General features: G+C 55.3%; 1 protein-coding gene across 2 annotated transcripts in view; it reads left to right on the forward strand.

The window, feature by feature from the left end:
- Positions 1-16076, forward strand: part of TCF20 (transcription factor 20) — a 106144-nt gene extending 90068 nt beyond the window's left edge. The window contains exons 3-6 of one of the 2 annotated variants that reach the window (XM_044228243.1): positions 1617-1710; positions 9426-9475; positions 10522-10649; positions 15853-16076. In XM_044228243.1, the coding sequence (XP_044084178.1) occupies positions 1617-1710; positions 9426-9475; positions 10522-10605 (228 nt within the window). In that variant the 3' untranslated portion in view covers positions 10606-10649; positions 15853-16076. The remainder of the gene's footprint in view (positions 1-1616; positions 1711-9425; positions 9476-10521; positions 10650-15852) is intronic. The other variant, XM_044228244.1, reaches the window with a different exon arrangement.
- The last annotated feature ends 6451 nt before the right edge of the window (positions 16077-22527 follow it).

A 22527-nucleotide genomic window follows, 5' to 3' on the forward strand; every position in this document is an offset into this window, starting at 1 on the left:
AGAAGTGTGGGGAGCTGATCCAGCTTCTTCAGTCAGAAGGGCCTCCAGTGGAAACTGCTGCAGGGGGGCGACTGACGGATGAGCCACAGTTGTCCCCTCCAGTTAGCAGGGAGACCTCGCTTTTGAACATCCTCTGTGGCACGGACAGGGGTACAGTCGAGGGCTGTTCAGAAAGCTGCCAGCGGTCCTTGGTTTACTCCAGCCACGGAGTAATCTTTTGTTTCTGGGCAAAGTAAACGTTTCCGGATCCTCAGCACCCAGGACGTTGGTCTTCTGAGAGAAAGGCAGAGCTCGTGGAGGACATGGCTTACGGCCCTCTTCCTGCCCCCTTGTCTTTGGAGGATGCCGGGGCCAGTCATTTTGGATGGGCTCTGACCTGGAGCAAGAACTTCCGCTCCGGGTGCCTCGGGCACCTCATCTGTGGAAGGGGGAAGCTTCCAGGACCGAATGACTGGGTTTATGGCTCTGGCACACGGCGACACCCGTGGCATGGCGAGGCCCCGAGGTGGTGCCGTGGCTGGCCCTGGTGTGGATTTAGCGTCGATCTGCGTTAGGGAAACTCGGTCCGGGTGAGCTTTACTCCCACTGGAGCCACACTGACTTCTGGGCCCCCAGCTGGGCTCTGCCTTCACATGAGAAAAGGGGAAGAAGGGCACCCTCTGGGCTTATTGCCCCCGGGAGGGTGCCGGCCCCTGCGGGGAGGCCTTCTCCACCAGCACGACGGCTGAGGGAGCACTTCCGTGTTATTTTTCCTAGAATCAGGAGCAAGCGTCTGTATCACTCAGGTGGCCTCATCCGGGTGTGCCTCGGCCACCAGAAGGATTTGCAGCCTCCCTCAGTAGGGCCGATTTGGCTGAATTTTACAAATAATGATTATTGTTGCTAGGTCACATTTCGCATGCCGACAGGACTGAGCGATCACAGGGATGATAGAGATGTGCCCCACTTTAAGAAAACCTGCCCATATAAGGAGGAACATCTCAATTACGGAATAATGTCTCACTTAGCCAGAAATTTGTGGCAGGTTTCCTAGTGCATTTAAAATAGGATTTGTGTATAAAAATACCATTTGCACACAGGAGCCCATCTTTTCTGAAGAGAGAAATATACTTGTATTGGGCATTTGGGATAAGTAGAACAAAAATAAAATCTTACAAATACAAGAACTAGAAACCAAATTCCACTTTTAATTCTAAAAGGTTTATATATAACTCTACTATCCTACCCTCTCCTCCCACCCCAGACTTCCACAGCAGAAATAAATAGGCAAGATCTGGCATTTTAAGAAGCAGGAGGAATGAGGAAAGGACGGGCAGGCACGTGTGTGGGCGGGCTGGCGACAGGAGCTCCAGGGACCGGTCTGGGTACCCCACCCCATTGCCTTGTTCTGTTGGATCTATTTGTGGCCATTTACGAGGCCTGGCCTAGCCCGTCTCTGCTGGATCCTTTCCACGGTGCGGTCAGTGAGTAGCGGTTCGCAAGGGACCAGCCCAGCCCCCCACCGCCGACCTGTAACCACAGAGACGAGCTGGGGTGTGACGGCCGGGGCTGAGGGAGGGCCTGGAGGACAGCGGTGGATTCTGGGATGCTGACGTGCCACACTTCTTTCTTTTCAGAAATGTTCCCACTGCCAGGAGGCAGGTGCCACCTTGGGCTGTTACAACAAAGGCTGTTCCTTCCGATACCACTACCCGTGTGCCATTGACGCAGGTAAGATGGGACCACGGCCCTTGTCCAGAGCGTCCGAAGGCTGGGCCGGTCACTTTGACTCTCTCTGCCTTCTTTCCTTGATCATTCTTTTGTGACTCTTCTGACCCCGTTCTGTTTGTGGATTCTACAGGAATGCAGAGAGGATAATAAAAGGAGTGAAACAGGGTCATAATAACAGTTTTATTTGTATAATTCACACGTGATTCACTCTTTAGGTGTACAGTCCAGTGGGTTTGAGTTAGTACACTCACAGAGTCGTGCACCCGTCACCGCAGTCAGTTTTAGGACATTTTCGTCACCTCGTAAATTCCTACCCATCAGTGGCCACACCCTCTCCACCCACCCGAGTCCCTGGCGACCACTGACCTACTTCATATCTTGATGGATTTGCCTGCTCTAGGCACTTCCTGTAAGTGGGATCGCACAGTACGTGTTCCTTAGGACACCGGCATCTGTGGCTTCACATCGCGCTTTTCCAGGTTCGTCCGTGTTGCAGCAGACATCAGGCTTCATTTTTATTGTCCAGCAGTGTCTTGGACGCGCATATGTTACAGACCGCTCATCAGTCCGTGCACGTTGAGATGGTTTTCTCCTTTTTGATTATTATGAATAATGCTGCAGTGCACACTCCCAAGTCTTTCTGTAGATCGAATGTTTTCACTTCCTTTGGGTTTAAACCCTGGGAGTGGAATTACTGGGTTGTATGGTAACTCCGCGGCAGGACGGTCAGACTTTCCCCACAGGGCTAAGTCCTTTCCCGTCCTTCCAGCAGTGTAGGCCACCCCAGCATCTCATGGTGATTGGAGCATTTCCCTGGTGGCTGATGACGGCTGGCGTCTGCATGAAGTTCAGTTCATCCATTTTTTTCTTTTGTTGTTTTTGCTTTTCATGGCCTGTTCCCTTTTTCTTACGTCTAAGAAACTGTTGCCTAATCCAGAAAATCACAAAGATATATGCCTGTGCCTCCTCCTCTGAGAACTTGTCTCTTACATGGGTCTTTGATCCACTCTGAGTTAATTTTTATATATGGTATGAAATAGGACTCCGGTTCCCTCTTTTTTTTTTTTTTTTTAAGACTTTATTTGACAGACACAGAGCAGAAGCAGGGGGAAGCAGCAGGCAGAGGGAATGGGAGGAGCAGGCTTCCCGCCGAGCAGGGAGCCTGATGTGAGACGCAATCCCAGGACGCTGGGATCATGACCTGAGAGCTTGTTTGGAGGTTCTAGCAGGGGAGCGCAGCTACTCGTATACCCTTGACCGAAGAACGGTCCTCTCCTCTGTCGGGGATGGTCGTCCTCTTCGACCAAGCGCGCAGCTTCGGGAGGGACGCACATGGAGCGGTGAGGGAGGAAGGGGACACCCGCCTAGCCAGCCAGATCAGCCGAATCAACCCTGGCGATCAATGGGGTGACAGATGTCGCAGCCAGATCGCCCTCACATCCTGGGATCATGACCTGAGCTGAAGGCAGGCGCTTAACCCGCTGAGCCACCCAGGCGCCCACTTCACTCTTTTGTACATGGATTCCAGTGTCTTAGGGCCATTTGTAGAAAAGATGACTTTTTCCTCATTGAGTGATCTCGGCACCTTTGTCAAAAACCAGTGGACCATAGGTGTGTGGGCTGATTTCTGAACTTCGTCCAGTCCCACACTGTCTTGATTACTGGAACTCTGTAGTAGATCCTGAAATTGGAAAGTATGAGTATTCTGAATATTCCTTTTGTCAAGATTGTTTTGGCTGTTCTGGGTCCTTGGCTACTTCTTAGGAATTTTAAGATCAGCTGGTCTTTTCTATTTAAAAAAAAAAACCAAACAGCAATTAAAACTCTAACGATTGCCCTGAGTCTGCAGGTGCGGCAGGCGGTCTTACCATCGTAACAACAGCTTCCAGCCCATGGCCAGGCAGCGTCTCTGCCTTTGTCTCATTCTTGAATTTCAATCAAGTGTTTTGTAGTTTTCAGAGTGTAAGTTTTGCGCCTGTTCATTAAATTTGTTCTGAAGTATTTTATTATTTTTAGTGTGATTGTAAATGCAGTTGTTTTCCTAATTTAGTTTTCAGATGGTTTGTTGTGAACATATAGAAAAACAATTGATTTCATGTATTGATCTTGTATCCTGCAGCTTTGCTCAGCTCATTGATTAGTTCTAATAGTTTTTTAATGGATTTCTATGTATAATATATGTCATCTGCAAATGGGTAGTTTCACTTCTTCTTTTCCAGTCAGATGCCTTTTATTTCTTTTTCTTGCCTAATTGTCTTGGCTAGAACTTCTAACGTAATGCTGGGTACCATCAGCGGGAGCTGACATCCTTGCCTTGTTTCTGACCCAGTAAGTGTGGTGATAGTTGGGGTGGGGGGGTTTCACAGATGTTCCTGACGAAGCTGAGGAAGTTCCCTGTCTTCCTGCTTTGCTGAGTGTTTTTATCTCTCAACCACGGCTTTTGCATCCTACCATCTTTTCCCTGTCTGTTGAGATGATCAGAGTAGTGTTTCGCCGTATCATGACTGTTGAAAGAAGGGGAAACTCTTGTCCATGAAGTTCCATCCAGTGAATGAATGATGCGGAACCCTTAAATTTTGACTTTGAGCTTTAGCCTCAGAAAGTCCTCTCTGTCCATCTGGAGTCTTTCCCTTTCAGTGGACGTTTTCACCAGTTCCTTTCTGAGCACATGTCTCCCCTCACCGGCCCTCATAGTCCTTTCATTCAGGAAGGAGGGGGAGAAGGATAGGGAACATCAGCGAGGGTCCAGCCAGTGACAGGGAGCAGGTTACCTCTAAGTGCTTGAGAGAGAGGCGGGGAGGGCTTGGCCGTCCAGGTGTGGGAAGCAGGTACAGGGGCGTAAGCTCAGAGTGGGATCTGACAGGTGGGGGGAGGGGAGTCCGAGTTCACCTGGACCACCCTTCCTTCCGGGGAAGTTATTTGAGCTACATGCCCCTGGTCCTTCTTGTTCCTCCTTTCCCTGCCTTTCTTTTCTCTTTCCAAGTTTCCATAGGAGGCATAGCTGAAGAACCGGAAAAATACAGAAGGATAACGTTTATTACGCCACAGTTCGATTCTCACAAAAGTGTGTGTTTGCACTTGCTGAAGAGCGGCCGGTGGCCAGGGCACTGTATGGCCAGAGGGAGTAAGAAGAGAGCCTTGAAATGTCAGTTCAGGGAGTTTGGGTTTTAGTCTGTCCCTTTCCGCTCTCTTTCTTCCCCAGCATGTTTCTGTGCTGCGTCTGAGCTGTAGTCCACCCTGCGTCGTGGTCTGGCACATTCCGTCATGCAGCCTCTCTGTCCTCTCTCTCACTCTCTTCCTCGCTCTCAACAGCCAGCCGTTGCCATTTCTCTTTTTCATGGCATTGCCCCTGAATTCTTTTTTCTAGTTTAAGCTTCATGATTTTTTTTTTTAAGATTTTATTTATTTACTTGATAGACAGAGATCACAAGTAGGCAGAGAAGCAGGCCGGGGGGGGTGGGCATTGGGGGAAGCAGGCTCCCTGCTGAGCAGAGAGCCCAACTCGGGGCTCGATCCCAGGACCCTGGGATCATGACCTGAGCCAAAGGCAGAGGCTTTAACCCATTGAGCCACCCAGGTGCCCCTAAGCTTCATGATTTTTAAATGAAGATGTTTAAGTATTAAGTTTGTAGCAGTTATTTATAATTTTATGCCAGGCTTGGCTCTCGCAGTCAGCAGCCTGATAAGAGGTGGTCTGCACTGAGGCTTTGCAAACCACTGGGGCACCAGCCGGTTTAGGGACCAGGCTCCTGGCAGTTTCTTAAGGGATTCAACAGCGCTGCTCAGGAGGAGCCTCTGCCGTGACAGGAGTGTTCAGGATCCACGCGCTCCAGCACAGTCGCCACAAGCCTTGTGTACTACTGAGTGCTTCAAGTGTGGCTCTTTGGGAACGAGGAACTGAATTTTTGTTTGACTTTGTTGTATTTAAACTTAATTATCTGTCCGAGTGTGGCTAGGAGCTGGAAAGCACGGGCTTAGCCCCGCCTTGATCAAGCTCAGGCCGTGGGGATGGGGTTCTCGGGGAAATGCACGGGGCCCTGCCTCCCCTCCAGAGAGAGCTTGCTCAGTCAGCCGCTTACCGGTGAGGGTTAGTAAGTAAGCCCTGTTGGTCACTCTCTGTCTGCGCCTGTCTTGTGTGGCCTGCCCAAGTGACTGGGTCGCATGTGTATTTGGCAGAAGTTGGTGGCCAGGTATCCAGTGAGAAGAAGGCTGCCTGGGTCGGAGGGGTGGGGGCTCAGGCAGGCCCTCGGCCCCCCGGCTTTGCTGCCCTCGCGGCTGCCTGCTCTGCTGCTCCATCTAGAAATACAGGACCAAGAAAGTAGCACTACAAGGTGACTGTGTCTTGGGCATTTATCAATCTTTGTGATGCCCGGAGTGCCAGTGACCCAGAAGTCTGAACTGCTCTGTGGGACGGATGCTTATGTTTAGGGTCTTCTCAGGAGTTCTCTTCTCGATACCATGGATCTTGTGTCCAGGAAGGGCATTCGTTGATTGACATCCTAAATAAATAAATGAGTCCCTGAGTTTGAGAGCTCCTCATCTCCGCGTGGAGTAAGGAACAGATTAAATGTCCATCTTTGCTCTGCTGCTAACCGCCCAAACCTCACGGAGCTGTTCAAGTCTCAGGGGGACCTCTAACTGCTGGGGCAGCTCCATGGAAACAGGATCGTTTCCGCTGAGGGTCTGTGGCTGCTGCAGCACCCCCCACCCCTGGCCTGTTCCTGCATTCGTGACATCACGGTCAGCCACCCCGTGCTGCGCAGGTCACAGGGGCAGACTGTGGCTTGGGGAAATGAAGTGACAGGAACGTGAGCCCTGGCTTTAAAAAAGTGATGTATTAATGCAACGAGCCACAGCAATTAAGACCAAAGGGAAAAAGAGCCGCAGTCCCATGTTAGTAAGTACTGTGCACGAGGAATGCAGCCTGGAGGGGTGTCTCTTACCCTCAGGAGGAGGCCCGGCGGGGACGCGCGCTCTGCAGTCACCCCTGCTGCTCAGCGCAGACTCTGAGGTGGACGCGGTGGGTTCAGGCCCCATGGGGTTATAAAAGGACTGGTGTCCAGCCCTTCCCCGGAGAGGCCTCCGCTCTGCACCCCAGGACCAGTGCCAGGGCTTGCCCGGCTCTGATGGTCCCCTCGCCGGGCCCAGGAGCCCCTCGACAAGGTGGGTGCGGCTCGCAGGTCCCTAAGTCCCGGGGTGATCAGGCCAATCTAAGCACCAGCCGTAGCTCTGGGAGAGTTTGCAGACGAGCTGGAGACGGCGGCCGGGGGCTGGCAGGTCGGAGCCCAGCAGCCCTCCCCTCTCCCATCTCCCCCGCCTCGAGCTTAGTACCACCGGCCCGGGGAAGGTGTGGCCGCACGTGGGTGCAGGCAGCTCCAAGTCGCTTGTTGTGAGGAGAGCGGTGAGGTCCACTGTGCAGTTCGGCGAAGTGCAGGGAGGGGAGCGCATCCTCCGCGGGGTGCGGTGTTCGCGTTGGGAGCCGTCTGGTGGACAGGACAACCCTGTGAGTCGTTCCCAGCACGTGTGATGCCCCAGCACGCCATTTCCTTGACTTCACTGTGTGGAAGTGCTGACCGGCCCTCCGGCCAGTGTGGGATGTGGCCAGAGGCTTGAGGAAAACCAAGCGCCGGGCGGGCCGGCCGTGTAGGGCAGGCGCCCGCTCAGCGACCTCGGGCCGGGCCCCTCCGAGCCTCTCGCCGCTCTTGTGCTCCTCACAGCAAGGCCTGGGTCAGGGCAGCCGAGAAGGGGCTCCCTGGGCCCTTGCGGGTGGCTGAGCTCTCTGGCCCCGGTTCTCGCCCTGCCAGGAGCGTGAATTGCGGTTCCTGATGGCCTGTGGACATGACGAGGACGGAGGGGAGCCCTGGTCTGCAGGCTTGTGCCGGAGGCCTTGTCCAAGGTGGACGTGGCCTCTGGCAGATTTGTTCAGGAGACTCCCCTTTCCAGAAGTGCCTGACGTTAGCTCCAGTTGCCTTCAGTGCACACTTACGTTGTCTTACTTCTTTGCTTTCTAACTTAGAGGGAGCATGTCTCCTAACCTCAGACGCGTTTCACTCATGGTCTGTCACAGCTGGCCGCTCCTCCGTGGCTGGGCGGGGAGCTGAGCCGCCGCTGCCTTTCCCATGGCACCTTTTCCAGCTAATGCGGTCTCCCCTTCTCGTTTCTCTGATGCCTTGTGGCACAAAGGTGGCCGAGCCCCACAGGGGCTCTGCGGTTTCTCTGGCCCAGACTAGAGACTGCCAGCAAGCAGTGCTGCCAAAGCCCAGGTAAGGAGCGAGTGCTTCCTGCGCTCCGGTCGCCTGGCCCCTGCTGTTCGTAAGCTCTCCGGCAGATGGGAGCAGCAGGGGCCTTGGTCACGCCGTGTACTTGTGGGTTTTAAATTAACACATTTCATTTACTGCCATGCTATTTGCTTGCGGCGGGGAGGGCTTGGGGGTTAGCCGGACTTGCTGGGCTCCTGTGCCTGGAGGCCGGCCCTGGGGGCAGAGAGGCCGCCTTCCCACTGCTGGGTATTCAAGGACTCCATAGGGAGGCTGCTATGGGACAGGCCCAGCCCAGTTATGAAAGGGTCTTTTCCATTTGTTTAAGATACAAAGGACCTCAGAAGTTCTCGTTTGTGTGTTCCCTTGCTTATTCCTCTATCCTGTGAAATCTGCGGATACACAGGCTGCTAATCCGGACCTCAGTTTAAACTGGAGTTAAATCGTACATTTAACAAGGCTAAGTACCATGGCTGCTTCCCGCCACGGTGCCCGGGAGCTCTCTGAGAATGTGTGATCAATATTTATTAACATTCTGCCACCGCATCTCGCACCAGTGACCTGGCTGTCGGTCTCCGGGAGCTGCGGTGTGCAGAGTGAATTCATTAATTAGATTTCCTCGCCCTGCTCCACACACCACCCTTGTGCCACGGAGCTCAGCACACCTGGAGGCGGACGCGTGTCCTTGCTGTCAGCGAGGATGCTGTCACCACGTTAAAAGTTGGAATGAATCATTTTCCTTCAAGGATTAGTAACCCCCTCATGGGATTTCATTTTCCCCTGAAGCATTTAGTGTGGATTATGTGGCTCATGTTGGGAACTTCTTCCGTGTCTCCATGGGTCGTCCAGCAAAGGTGGCAGCCGGGCTCTGGACGGAGGAGAGAGGTGCCCCCAGGTGGAAGCTTTGGCTCGGGCCTGCTGGAACGGGCTTAGCCGAGAATCAGGGATTTTAAAAATAACATTTATTGGAGATGGTTTCTGTTAGTGTAATTGTGGAAATACATAAAAACATAATAATAATAAAGTCACCTATAGTCTTGCTAGCCAAAGAGAACCACTGGGTAAGTTTCCTTTGTCTTGTTTTTCGTGTACATAATACATTTTGATAAAATGAGGACTGTACCTCTATATTTACGTAAACTGGTTTTCAGGCCATTCTGTGTCATGGGTGTTTCCCCGTACCATTAACTGTTGTGAAGCATTAAAATGTTGAGGGACTGATACTCCCATCATGTTGCAGTACCGTAGTTCATTTGGGGGCGTCTCTGATGTTTCAGAAATCACAGTGTCGGGTCGGCTTTGGCTCAAGCGGTTACTTCGCGTACAGTCTTCAGAAATCACAGTGTGGGGGCCTCTTACCTCCCTGTCTGACACTGTCAGTCCTGGCTAGTGTGGCCCCCCTCACCCCGGGCTGTACCACCCGCCGCCTCGGTCTGACTGTGCCTTTCTGTCTTATAGATTGTTTGCTCCATGAGGAGAACTTCTCGGTGAGGTGCCCCAAGCACAAGGTGAGTCAGTGCATGTGGCCCCCGCAGGCCTGGGGCGGGGGTGTTCCTCAGGGTCTACAGACCATACACGGGAGGCCGCTGCCTGCTCTTGGCCCTGAGAGAGTGGAGAGGCCTGGTGCTGGAGGGAGCCCTGCACCCCAGGGTGGCCCCCACGTGCTGTGGTAGGAGTCTGGGAGAACCGTGGGGGAGCGGAAGGTATTTGTGGATTGTTAAGAGAAATTCAAAGAGCAAACTCAATACAAGCTGATTTCCATTTTAGTTTAGTGGATCTGCAGTTCCCAGGTTGGCACGAGGTAAGCCCGTAGGCCTTGATACATAATCAGAGGCATTTTCCCCGACTAAAAGAAGTAAGAGTTGACCCCATGGTTCAGGGGAAACTCCGTCTTTTCTAGGCTTGACCTCAGCAGAAGTGACCGGTGGTGTAGCTGGTGGGGGCTGCCGCCTGATTTCCCCAGTAATTCAAGAGGTGGTCTGTTGGTGTGACCCTTTCTATGAAAGGATGGAAGATAAGGGGCGCCTGGGCTGTCGCCGACCTAGCACGTGGGGCAGGGAGGGGGTCCGAGAAGGCAGCCCCGCCAAGGATGGGGGCCGCCCGGCTGGTCTGGCGCCACCTGGCGTTTACTGTGGCGGTTGCGCTCCTCTGGCTGAGGTCACACTGACACCTGGTGGGCACGGGTGGCTCGCAGGCTCCGGGCTCCAAACATGAACCTGAGAAGCGGTCCTCCTGACGGGTCTGCCCCCAAAACGCGTCGGAAAGATGCTTGCTTATGCTTTTCTTTAAAAATTATTTTCAGAGATGGACCACAGGATCTTATAGTATTCTCTTTTAATTTACATGTTTTTAGTTTTAAAACTTCTCTTTTTTAATGGTCACATTTTGCCTTGGAAAACCCTGTCTGAATATCTCCTGTTTGTCATTCAATACTGACTCTCTGCTTTTTCTTTCCTTTTCTGTGTGCCATTCCTCTCCTCGCCTCTGCCCTCCCTGACCCCCGCACTGTTCTTCTTTCCCTCCTGTCTTGTCTCCTTGGCTTTGCCGGCGGCAGCCTCCCCTCCCGTTCCCCCTCCCCCCATTGCAGAACAAGACAGCGAAAGGCAGCCTCAGCACAGAGCAGTCGGAGCGGGGGTGAGGGGGGCAGTGTGCTCGTGGGAATGGAAAGTACAGCAAGCACAGGTGAGTCGGGGCCGCACCCCTGCCAGAGTCCCAGTGGGTGTCACAGCCTCTGCCCTCCTGCTTGCCCCAGGCCAGGCTGCGCCACCGGTCTCTAAGCGCGTGAATCGTCGAAACCGGGTGGATTAAGTGTTTCTCCGACTGTCATTTAGCTCCCCGGAATGTCCGTGGAGACATATTTGAGGCTTTAAAACTGTCCCATTGCCCGTCAGAGTTCACGGTGACTGAGCGGAGGTCAGGCTTGTGTGGCACTCTCGAAGGCTTCTGGGCCAGAGCCTGCCAGCAGCCCACCCTCTGTCCCCAGCTCAGAAAGGCTTCTAGCCAGTGGGCTGTCCTTTCCAGTTTGCTCCCTATCTATAAAGCTTCTGGTGGCTCTTCCTTTGAAAAACAAAATATTCCTCAGTTTTGTTCTTTGAAATCTTTTCCCCAAAGTACTATGATGGACTCCTTTGCACAGAAGTACAAAGGGAAGGGAAATCCCCTCAAAGATTTAGGGGACTTTAGCATCCGATTTAATTTTACTCTTAAAAAACCTCAAGAGATTGAGCTGTGCTTTTTGTGAGTGTGTCTGGGCTTGTGGTCAGGGCGGCGGCAGCGCGCGGCTGTGGAAGCGGGATTAGTGGACTGACGTCCCCCGAGGCAGCGCGCCTCCCCTGCTCCCTGCTTGCTTGGCCCCTGCCCCCCCCAACAGAGTCATGAGGGTTGAAGAAAATAGACCATAAAGAGAAAAAAAAAAGAGAAGAAAAAGAAAAGCCAAGATGTAACTTGAAGCACTTGGTCCTCGGGGATGGGGTGGGGGGACCAGTTGTCTCAGAAACGTTCATTAAGGGATTATTTCTCTTCAAATGAAGGGCTTCTGTGTTTACTCCAGGCGCCCAAGAGCCACACACAGACGTGCTAGAGTCCACGGCACGTTCCCTCCCGGTGACAACCGGCAGGTTCCACCTTGCTCCGCAATACCTACCAGTCACTTGAGAAGAAAATAATTCCTCTCAGACGGTCGCACTTTTTCTCCTTTGTGAAGTCCTCTGTTTCTTCAGAGGGTCCCAGTACTGAATTCCAGAGAAGCCCGCTGTGCTCTGCTGCGAGGCCGTGGGGCTGTAGAGAGGCCTGTCCAGCTTTCTCCAGGGGGGCTGTCGAGTAAGGCCTCTGTGCCTTTGTTTTCTCTCTTCCTCTTCCAAGACAGGGGTTGGGAGTGGAAGGGCAGGTGATCGGGTCCCAGGAGTCAAATGAGCGAGCTGGGAGCAGCAGCGGCCACTGGATTTCCGGAACACACCGGGGCCCGCCGGCTCCTGCACGCCTTTCCCCCGAGCAGCCCTCAGCGCACAACAGCAGTCTGGACGGTTCTCCAGCATGTTTCTCTTGGCCTTTGTTTCGTGCCGGGGCTCTGCCTTCCTCCCGTCAATTCCTCTGGCTGATGGGTAGAGCCGTGTGCTGTGGGGACTGCAAGGAACATTCCTGACAGTGTCCTGGCGACCCAGTCAGGGAAGGAACCATTTGATGTCACGTGCATTCCACGTGTGTCGTCCTGGCATTCCAGCCCGTGTTTACGGGGGGGAGACTGAGCCATGGCCCTGCTGGGCAGATCTCCGGCTGGGAATTTTAATTTCATTCATCCTCTCCTTCCTCTCCTCCCAGCCTTGGGCGCTGCCAGCTGCCAGCCCTCAGCCCCCAAGCGGAGCAGTGAGCTTCGTCGTCCAGATCTCAGTCAGTGTGGGCAGGAGTGCCCGTGCGGACGGGAGACCCTGCCTCACCGAGCGGTCACGCAGCCGACCCATCGGTGTGGGGTGGTTTCTCGTCTGTTGAGGTCCGACCGTCCACCTCTTGGAGGGAAGGGGTGGACATAGGCTGCATCCAGTTGTGTCCACCTGAAAGGATTTTTCTCTTTGTGCCATCCCCAGGGCGGGACCCTTGTCCTGTTTCTCGGTTCAGCTGTCCCATTGTGAGTGGTGGCCCTCAACAGACTGTACAGGAGCCCCAGGGATTGGGATGGAGAACATTTCATCTTGGGGTCCGTTCTAGGGACAGAGAGCTACTGTCATTGGGTTCCCGGACATGGCAGGGAGGGGACATGAGTACCTGGGTCCTGCTTCTCGGGCCCCCGTTTTCTCATACAGTAAGAGCTGTGTAACGGGGAGCACTTCTGTTTCTGCTTCTGTTTCTTCGGTAAAGAGAGGAGCAGCGGTGGCCAGCCTAGTGAGGATTCAGTTAAGAAACGTCTCTAAGGTGTCCACGTGGCCTAGCGTGGGGTGCAGCTCGTGCAGGTCCTGGGGCCCTGCAGGAGCCGGAGGGGTCAAGGCCTCGGGCTGGACCCTGCTGCCGCCCTGTCTGGTGGAAAACTGGGGGCTGGGAGATGGGAGATTGAATCCCCCCCAGCCTCCAGCAGCATATGAGGTCCCTGCACTTGGCCCTCAGCAGACCAGCCGTGCCAGACAGGAAAAGTCTTTGGGCCGCCATCCACGCAGCAGGCTGCCGCTTGCGCGTTTCTGGGCGTGAGGAAGCCTCGGGAGGCCTGTGGGAGCCCACCTTCTCCCTGTGCCGACTGCTGATGCCTCCGCCAGGGCCTGTGGGCGTGTCTGGCGAGCTGCTCAGAGGCGGGACTTCTCCCTGTGGGCTCTGGCACATGCCATTCCCTGGGCCTGGTCTCCTGCCTCCCATCTTCCGTGACAGGCTCCCTTTCCTCTCTGGGTCTCAGCTGCAGAGGCCTTCCCTTCTGGGTCGCTGTCGGGCTCCTTTGCACGCCGCAGCTCTCCTGTGCCAATTTGGAATCATTCATTCGTTTGCTTTGTGCGTCTCCACTAGCCTGTGCACGCAGTGAGGACAGGAACCGTGTCTGGCTCCGGCTTCTCTGCTCTAACCTGGAGCGCACACGTGGCGGGCCGGCCGAGGGCGTGGCAGAGGGCGTGCCCCGCAGAGCAGCAGGTGCTGGACACCCTGTCTGTGCCTGGATAGGTGCGGACGACGGCCCCACCGCACAGCCCCACCGCACAGCCCCATCCCTGCAGGAGGGAACCGGCCGGGCGGGGAGGACGTGGTGGATTCTTGCTGCGCTGGGAGAAGGCTGGAGGAGGCCCCGCCAGGTTCAGGCCGTGGAGGGGCCGCTGAAAGCCAAGGAAGGTGGGAGCGTGACAAAGGTGAGCGAGTCCTGGAAGGCTGTGGCCCCAGGTGAAACTCTCCTCACCGGCAGCTGGACATCGAGATGCCTTTTAAAGAGAGTGTTGAAAACCTGCCGGCACGGAGTGGCTGCCCGCTCGCGGCGCTCTGGCCGGCTGCAGCGGGCCCGCGTCCGCCAGCCGAGTCCCACGCAGTCGAACAGGACCACACGTGACTGCGGCTCGAAGGCAGAGTCCTGGGGGCCCGGGCAGAGGGCGTTGCTGGGTGGGAGCCCCAGTCCCACTGCTCGGCGGCCCCTTGGCTTTGGGTCCCTCCGCTTCAGCTTTGTCTTCTCTGAGACTGGGGGCAGGGGGCGGTCAGGCCTTGGTGTCACCATGAGATAACTTCTTGGAAACTCCTCGCATAGAGCCTGGCACACGGATTTCCTTCCTAAGCTCCCTGTTGAAGGAACAGTGTTTGAGAAGTAACTGAGAAGTTAGGGTCCGCTGACCTTGAAGTTGTGTGACGTCAGACCCTGGGGAAAGGTCCCTTTAGGAAGACAGAGCCACAGCAGGGGGCGGCTGTCAAGACTGGAGCTGCCCGGGCTACCGGGCGCACCCATGGCCCACAGAGCGCCCCCAGCCGGGCAGGCCCGGGGTGCCAAGTGTGCTCCGTTCCCAGGTTGGGGCCAGGTTGGGCCTGCTCTCCTGAGTGGTTCGCGGGCCGGAGGTACAGGCCCAACGCTGGCAAGCCTGGGGGAGGGCAAACCCTGCCCTGTCGCCCACTCCACAAGCAGAGCCTTCCAAGGAGTGCCTGGACATCTGTCCTCTGTTCACGTGGTCCCACATGCCCAGCAAGATGTTGCCCCCCGGGTTGTTGCTTGAGGCTTCCTGTTGGCTCCGCCCTTATCCTCGCATCTCCAAGGGCTTTTGGTTGCTGGGGTAACATGGGGAGGCCGCTTCTGTCCCCTCTCCTGGCAAGCAGCCTTAACCCTAGGACAACCAGAGGGCAGGACCAGCAAGCCTCCCTGGGCTGGAGGCAGACCAGAGCGTGGGCCAGCAGGGCTGGGGCAACTTCCAGGGAGGGTCCAGAGCCACCTTCGGAACAGGGAAGCCAGGCTGTCACCGTGGACATCCTGAGTAAGCATGGGGACAGTGTCCTGCTGTCTCTGCAGGTCTCCCCGTATGGTCATGTCTTACCCCGAGCAGTTATTGCGCCTCTTTGGTCCGGGCAGGTATACCTATGTGGGTGCTTTCAAATAGAAGGTTCGTAGCCCCTGCACACAGACCAGCCTTCTGAACGACTTTGCCCGTTAGTAAGTTGTGTGAACCCAGGCAAGGGATGGTGCTGCCTGGGTTTTCCCCAGGGGTTATTCCCGAGGGCACCAGAGGGGTCTGAGGCAGGAGGGAGCGCTCTGACTGGCAGGGAGCAGGTCGGGGGAGGCCGCCGCCCCTGCTTCTGCTCTAATTGTTCTGCCCCGATCCTTGCCAACCTCCGTGTCCCTCGGAGACCCCTGCACACGTCGTGAGCCATGCCGGGCTCCGAGGAGGCCTGTGGTCCAACCCCACTGCCCCAACGGGTCATCGGGATCGCCTTTCTGAGCGCGGAGCCTGGGCTGGAAGAGGAGCAAGTGCAGGGGACGCCTGGGGAGCCCCAGAGCAGGCTCTGCCGTCCGGTCGGAGCCGGCTGGAGAGGGTTCTTCGTGGAGTGTGAAGGATGCACTCTTGTCACCGCGAGCAGCCGTGGCGGGTCCTGAGCTGGTTTTCCCACAGACCGCCTGCGCGCTCAGCTGCCTCCGTGAGGACTGCTCCCGGCCACCAAAGTGCCGAGCCCCACGGGAGGCTGCCGGTGGGTCACCCCGAGAGCTGGAGGGTCGGGGAGCTCCTTCGTGGTCTCCGTTCCTGCCGCGCACTGGGGAGGCCGCCATGCCGCGAGGGGCCCGGGGTCCGTTCGCAGCACCGCAGGCCACGTCACTGCCGCCCTTCACTGTGTGCCAGGGCCACGTGGTCTGGGCCACACGGTGGCTCCGCCACTGGTCCTGGGGGTCTGCTGCTGCTGGACCCCCCGAGGAGGGGCTGTCGGCCCAGCACCCAGTGTCGGCTCTGTCTTGCAGGTGAGACTGTGGAGATGAGAGGTGGTGGACACTCGCGATGGAAGGAACCGTCCTGCTGTGCGGCCCCGCCCTGCCCCGCCCGCCCCGCCAGCACCTCCTCCCCAAGTCCTTACATCACACCCAAACCGTGACACCACAGGAAAGAAAGACCCAAGAAGTTGGAATGGCTGTTTCCATGGACACAATCTCCATAGTGACAATGTGGGGGGAGGGGGGAGGGGGGGATGATGGGAAGGGGGGGTGCAAAGGGTGGGATAAAAATATATATATATAAATCTATTTTTAGTCTGGAAAGACTTTGTTTAAATGAAAGGTGCGCTATCCCTTTTGATTCTATTTTAAAAATTCTCTAGTTAAAGAACTCCAAATTTGTTCCAATAACAGTGAAATTTAAGTGTGAAATTGAACAGGCTGGTCTCCTAAGAGGCGGGGCGTGGCTTTGATCTTTCGCCTGTCTCGCGCCGTTCAGAGAGCGGCAGACCCAGGGCTGAAGAGCAGGCAAACCACGCCAGAACCATCCTTTGTCATTAAGTTGTCTCAAAAGTGGGAAGGTTTGGGGCGGGGGGAGGGGGGATATGGGGGACAGTCCGTGTTTTCAAGAGTGGGGGAATGATGTTTAAACACAAAAATAAATTTTTTTCATTTCCAGAAACACTATTTATTTATTATTTTTAAAATTTTTATCTTTTTGGGGGGTGAAATTGGCAGATGTCCCGAAGTCACAGCTGTGTCCTGGATCACTGTGGCCAGTGAGACCCTCAAGTGCCCCACTAAGTGCGCGTGGCAGGCAGGGTCGGGGGTGGCCCGCCACCGGGTCGCGTTCCTGGCAGCTGTGCCCTGCCCACCCCCACCCCCCACCCCAGGACGGAAGGACAGGACAGGAAATCTTGAGCTGTAGGAGTTGACACAGGGGAGGGACTGTGTCCAGTGTGATCAGTGTGGGTTACGCTGACCAGGAAACACCCAGTTAACCCTTTTTTCTTTTGCTTTCATTTTTATAAAGGAAAAGAGGGCCTGTCAGGTGAGCAGCCCCACGCTACATGGTTCTTTATGTTGTATTGTTTTGTTTTGTTTTGTAAATTGTATAATTTTTAAATATCTGAGTTTTAAAAAAAGAAGAAAAAAGTACAAAAAAAAAATCTTGTTAAGGCCTTAAGAAGGGGTTAGTGCATCTTTCAGGGGTCACTCTGCCGTGGGGATAAAATAGCTGTTTCACAAACAGTTTTATTTAAAAAACAAAAAAATCAAAAAATAATAAACTTCATTTTAACCTTGTTTCCTTTTTTGTTTACTGTAAAGCAAATGCGCCTCTTCCTCCTCCCGCTCCAGCCCCCCAAGGTGGCTTTGCTCCACCGCAGAGAAGGCCGCCCTGCGACTGTCCAGAGGAGCCCCAGCCTCCTGCCCCCCCCCCCCCCCCCCCCCCCCCCGCAGCAGGGCCTGGAACCAGTCAAAACCCTGGGGCTCCTCCCTGCAGCTCCACCCCGGGTGGGTGGAACTCAGCCAGTGTGTGGGGATGGTCAGATTTACTTAAGTTGGTATGAGGACATATTTCCAATCAACATTAATTTTAAAGGTTATAAAAAAATAATGCGATGTTAATGGACTTTTTTCGAGAACAGAAATACTGGAAGGAATGTTGTGAAGTAGAAATAAGCAATTATAAATGAGTTCTTGTGTGCTCATCAATTTGGGGCTGCAGAAATGGCAGATTAATTCTGTTTTAATGGCTCCATCAAGCAGTGCGGCCCATTTCTCATCTCGCTCACCAGGATGGAGGCGTGGGCGGGTGTGCTGCGTGGGCCCTAGGACCTGCGTAGAAGTAGCTGGGTGGCTTTACGTCCAGTCTTGACCGGGCATTAACACAGTTCAAATGAAATTGATAGATTTCAGGTGTCAGGGGCTAAACCACAAAACTTGAAAAATACGTATCTTGAGGAAAATATTTTCCCGACAGCAAATGCTTCTTTGTCATTTTGCTTTTCTTCTCCTGTTGCCTTTTGACTTGCTGATGATCCTTGAGCAAGGCACTTGTGATGATTCTAGATCTTTCCTCAAACTGGCTGGTGACACGCCCTTTGATGGGCGTGGCCGTGCTCCACGCACCCCTGCTGGCTCCAGCTTTCCCCCTTCTGCAGGAAGCCTCGACTCCTGTGCATTTCAGCTTTCGCTTCTTTTAAGTTCTATGGATTTTTTTTTTCATAGACTTGGTTTTTAAAGATTTTATTTATTTATTTGACAGAGACCACAAGTAGGCAGAGAGGCAGGCAGAGAGAGAAAAAGGGAAGCAGACTCCCCGCCGAGCAGAGAGCCCGATGTGGGGCTCGATCCCAGGACCCTGAGACCATGACCTGAGCCGAAGGCAGAGTCTTTAACCCACTGAGCCACCCAGGCGCCCATTTTTCATAGACTTTTTTAGAGCAAGTTCAAGTTCACAGCAGTATGGAGCAGAAGTTACAGAATGTTCACATGTACCCCCTGCACCCCAGACATGGCCTCCCCCAGCAGACCGCTACATTTGTGGCAGCCACTGGTCCACCTGCGCCAACATACCCTCGTCCCCCCGAAGCCCATGGTTAACATTAGGGTCCCTTCTTGGTGTTGCGCATTCTGTGGGTTCAAACAGTCTGGTGAAGTGTATCCACCGTTAAGTGTCGCCCAGAGGAGTCTCACTGCCCTAGAAGTCCTCTGTTCTGCCTGTCCTCCTGCCCTCCTCCCAGCCCCTGGGCTTTTTACTGTCTGTATAGTTTTGCCTTTTCCAGAACGTGCTGGGGTTGGAATCCTACCGCATGCAGCCCTGTCACGCTGGCTTCCTTTGCTCAGTGATAATGCATTTAAGGTTCCTCCACGTCTGTTCGGGGCTTGGTAGCTCATTTCTTTTTAGTACTGAAGAATGTTCCATTGTCCGGATGTACTACCGCTTACCCAACTACCAAGACATCTTGGTTCCTTCCGAGTTTGGGCAATGATGAATAAAGCTGCTATAAATACCCGTGTGCTGGTTTCTGTGTAGACATCGGTTCACAGCTCCGGGGGGGGTCAATACCAAGGAGCTTGCTGGATCTCGTGGTAAGAAGCTCTTGTGTAAGGGGCCACGGAACTGGCTTACACATCAGCTGTCCCTTGTTGCGTCCCCACCAGGCAATGTGTGAAAGGTGCTCCACAGCCTTGCCAGGCTCTGGCGGTGTCAGTGTCCTAGATTTTCACTGTTCTAATGGGTATGCAATGGGGATTTTCATATATAACTTTTACGTTGTGGTTAAAAACATAACATTTACCATCTTAACCAGCGCGCAGTTTATTAGTGTTGATTATATCCACATGGTCATGCACAGGATCTCAGAACCTTTCATGCACCCAGCAGAAGCCCTGCACCCTTAAAACACGCCAGGGGGCGGGCCCTGCGCCGCCACCACCCCTGGCAAGCTGGATGCCGGTTGCTTTTCCTGTCTGCGCCCAGGAAGGAGCGGGAATTGGGGGGCTTACTCTGGGCGCTGCTATGCCTCGAGGAGGAGGCAGGGGCAAGGTGAGCAGCAGGCAGCCCATGTGCCCAGCGCCCCCTGCTGGGTGCCTGGCTCCTACCGACTGTCTAGAGCCCTGGTGCCACATGGCGGGGGCCCTGGGCGAGAGCTTCCCAGCCCACCATGTTGCTGGTGTCCCTCCCCAGCAGAGGACCCACCCCTGCGCAGGTGAACACACCCGTGACCATGACCGTGACCAGGGGTGGCCCCAGGAGTCCCCTCCGCTTCACCAGAGCAGTTTCATCACCCGCGGAGGTGGGCCCGGTGTGTTCCTAAAGCTCAGGAATGTGCTGGCCCTTGAAGAAGTTCACGTCCAAACTGTATACATAACTCAGAGCGTGCGTTTGGCGTGACCCCTGATACCGCTCTAGGATTCTGACCTCCTGACATGACCTGAGATTCTGTCTCCTCGGTGCTTGGGGATCACGAAGCTGAATTGCCCAGAGATGGCAAAAAGCCACAGGCCTTGAGATGGCAGGTTCCCTCAGGGCCTCCCCATCCTGGACAGCAGGCCCCCAGGACGGGGAGGCCACCGCCCTTCATGACGCATTCGGGTGACCGCTTGGGGAAAGCCGCCAAGACGATGGGCAGATACAGGCGGTGTATCCAGGGCCAGCAGGCGACAACGCCCTTGGCCGTCCTGCCCACTGTGCTGCTTTCCGGGACAGTCAGCTGAGACAGATGAGAAGCCCCAGTGTACCCTTGGGTCTCGCCCTCCCGGTCTGTTGAGTGGCCTCCAAAGTGGGCTCTCTGCCTCCTGGAAGCCCAGAGACCCCGGTTTCCCAGTCGAGTCCTCAGCCTGGCTTGCAAAGGCCCTGTCAAGCTGCCCCACACCCACCGCGCACGGGGCCTTGTGGGGCTTTGGTCCCGCTGCCAGGTCACCTTGACTTGTGTTTCAAGCCAGCCAAAATCTCCATGAACTGTTGCCAGCACGTCCTGTCCCAGCCCAGGGGCAATGTCCCCATGACCCTGCCGCTGTCTGACTCGCCACACCTCCTCTGGGCCCTGGATGCTGGAGCAGTCTGACCGTGGTCTCCTCCTGCGTTGCCATACTTAGCCCTACACCCGGCACAGGGTACCTCTGGCGTGTGGGGTCGGGCGGTGACGGAGTTCAAGCCCACCCAGTGCTTGGACCAAGGCAAGGTGCGGGGAAGTCCCGGCTGGGCCCCAGCACACTAGGCCTTGTGGCCCTGGGTCTGGCAGGAGAGTAGGGACGTGGGCATTCGGGAAGGGCGCAGTGTTCACAAATCAAGCAGGAATTGCGGACTTTGGAAACCCAAACCCCTGGGCTGCCATGTCTGAGAGGCATCTCTGAGTCAGGAGTATTAGGAGGCGCCCCAGGAAGATCCTGGTCCTCCTACCGTTGGGGAGGCAGAGAGAACAGGGTGGGGGATATGGGAGGGCGGTGGGGAATGCCTCCTCCAGGCCCCGTGTCAGCCTGGGAGAGGGTAATCCAACTGTTTCCAGAACGGGAGTGCCTCATACACCCCTGGGGTGGGGGAGGGGGCCGATGCCTACCCAGGAAATGTCTCTTCCCCACCCTCTGGGTACTTGGACCTTCTCATTTGACCTCAGTTCCCTTCAGCCTCGATTTAACAACTCAGCCTCAAATCAGCCCTCTCATTGTTGAAGAAGGAGCCTGAGGTCTGGCACCATGTGGTCAACCTCCCAGAGGAGGGGCAGAGAGTCTGGGCAAGAGGAAGGATCTGGTAGGCACGACTCCAGCCTGGAGGCGGCAGACACCGGTGTGGGTGGTACAGAGGTTCGCATCTTTTCCAGAGTCCAACCCCAGAGTCTGGGCTGGAAGGGACGGGGCTGGAGCCAGGGGGACGGGGCCTGGGAGAGAGAGGAGCTGACACGGGGCGGGCAGGGGGACCTGAGAATTCATTCCCTGTGGTCCTCAGGAGGGGACGCCTGCGAGGGCGTAAAGAAATTGTGGTCCGTTTGACTTCCATCCCCTCGTCTTCCAGAATGAATTTGAGCAGCTGATGTTCAAGGACAAATGAGGAAGCAGGCCCACTCCTCAGAGGACAGAGACACATCTTCTCTAAGTGACCCTCATAGCCTGAGGTCAGCAGCAGCTCCGTCCAGAAGGGCAGCCCCACCCCACCCCCCGCCCCATTTCTCCAAGTCAGGAAAAAAGTGGACAGGCCCAAGGAGACGCATCACGGGTGATGCTAGGAGGTCCCAGGACCAACATGTAACGAACTTAGGGAACAGTGTCCCGGCCATTGAACTGGCTAGTCTGGGCGACAAGGGAGCTCTTGTCAACCCAGCTGCCTCCCCAGCCCCAGATGCAGATTCACTAGGCCAAGGTCAGGCCAGAACTGGGGAAGCTGGGCCAGTGATCTACCTGGTGGGGGGCTTCAGTACCATTGCGGGTGGCCTTGGTGCAGGAGGCTGGGGTCCGGCCCAGGCAGCCACTGGAAACTAGGGAACTTGGTGCTGCGTCCAAGTGTGTGCATGCGTGTGTGTGTGTGTGTGTGTGTGTATGTGTGTGAGAGAGAGAGAGAGAGAGAAAGAGAGAGTGGTGCATGTGTGTACCATGTGTGTGGTTTTCCGTGTGTGGGTGTGTAATGCGTACCTATGATCGTGTGTCAGTGTGTGAACATGCGGGTAGTGTCTGTGAATGTGTGAGCACTTGGTGATTGTGTGGTTCTGTGCGTGTTGAGTGAACTGGTGTGAAGTGCGGGGAAACTGAGAACTTCATTTCCACGCCGCCCCCCCACCCCCCCACCCCCCGCACACCGGGGGTGATCACTGTGACCTCCCTACAGCACCGGGCCAGGGCCAGTAACAAACTTGGGAGGCGAAAACCAGTTGGGAGGAGGCAGGTGAGGGCAAGGACGCGTTCTGGGGACAAGGCTGCAACCATATTACAGGGTGTGATTCGTTTGATGGCTGGGTGGCAGGATCAAGTCCAGTGACCCCTGGTTTTTCCTGCAGTCAGGCTGAAGGGGGGTCTTCATCATCTCTCCCCTACCCCCACCTCACTAGCCTGGGGAAGCACCCGGAGAGGCCAGGAGGGACCGGACTCCTGTGGTCACCCCCGCACCTGAACTTCCCTGGCCCCTCCCCGTACCCTCTGGCAATGCAATCGCCCTGACATGCTGACTCAGGGCGGAGGGCAAAGGCCAGTCTCGGCTCCCTTCAGAAA

The sequence above is a fragment of the Neovison vison genome, chromosome 12 (genome assembly GCF_020171115.1).
Source record: "Neovison vison isolate M4711 chromosome 12, ASM_NN_V1, whole genome shotgun sequence".
In the NCBI taxonomy this organism is placed as follows: Eukaryota; Metazoa; Chordata; class Mammalia; order Carnivora; family Mustelidae; genus Neogale; species Neogale vison.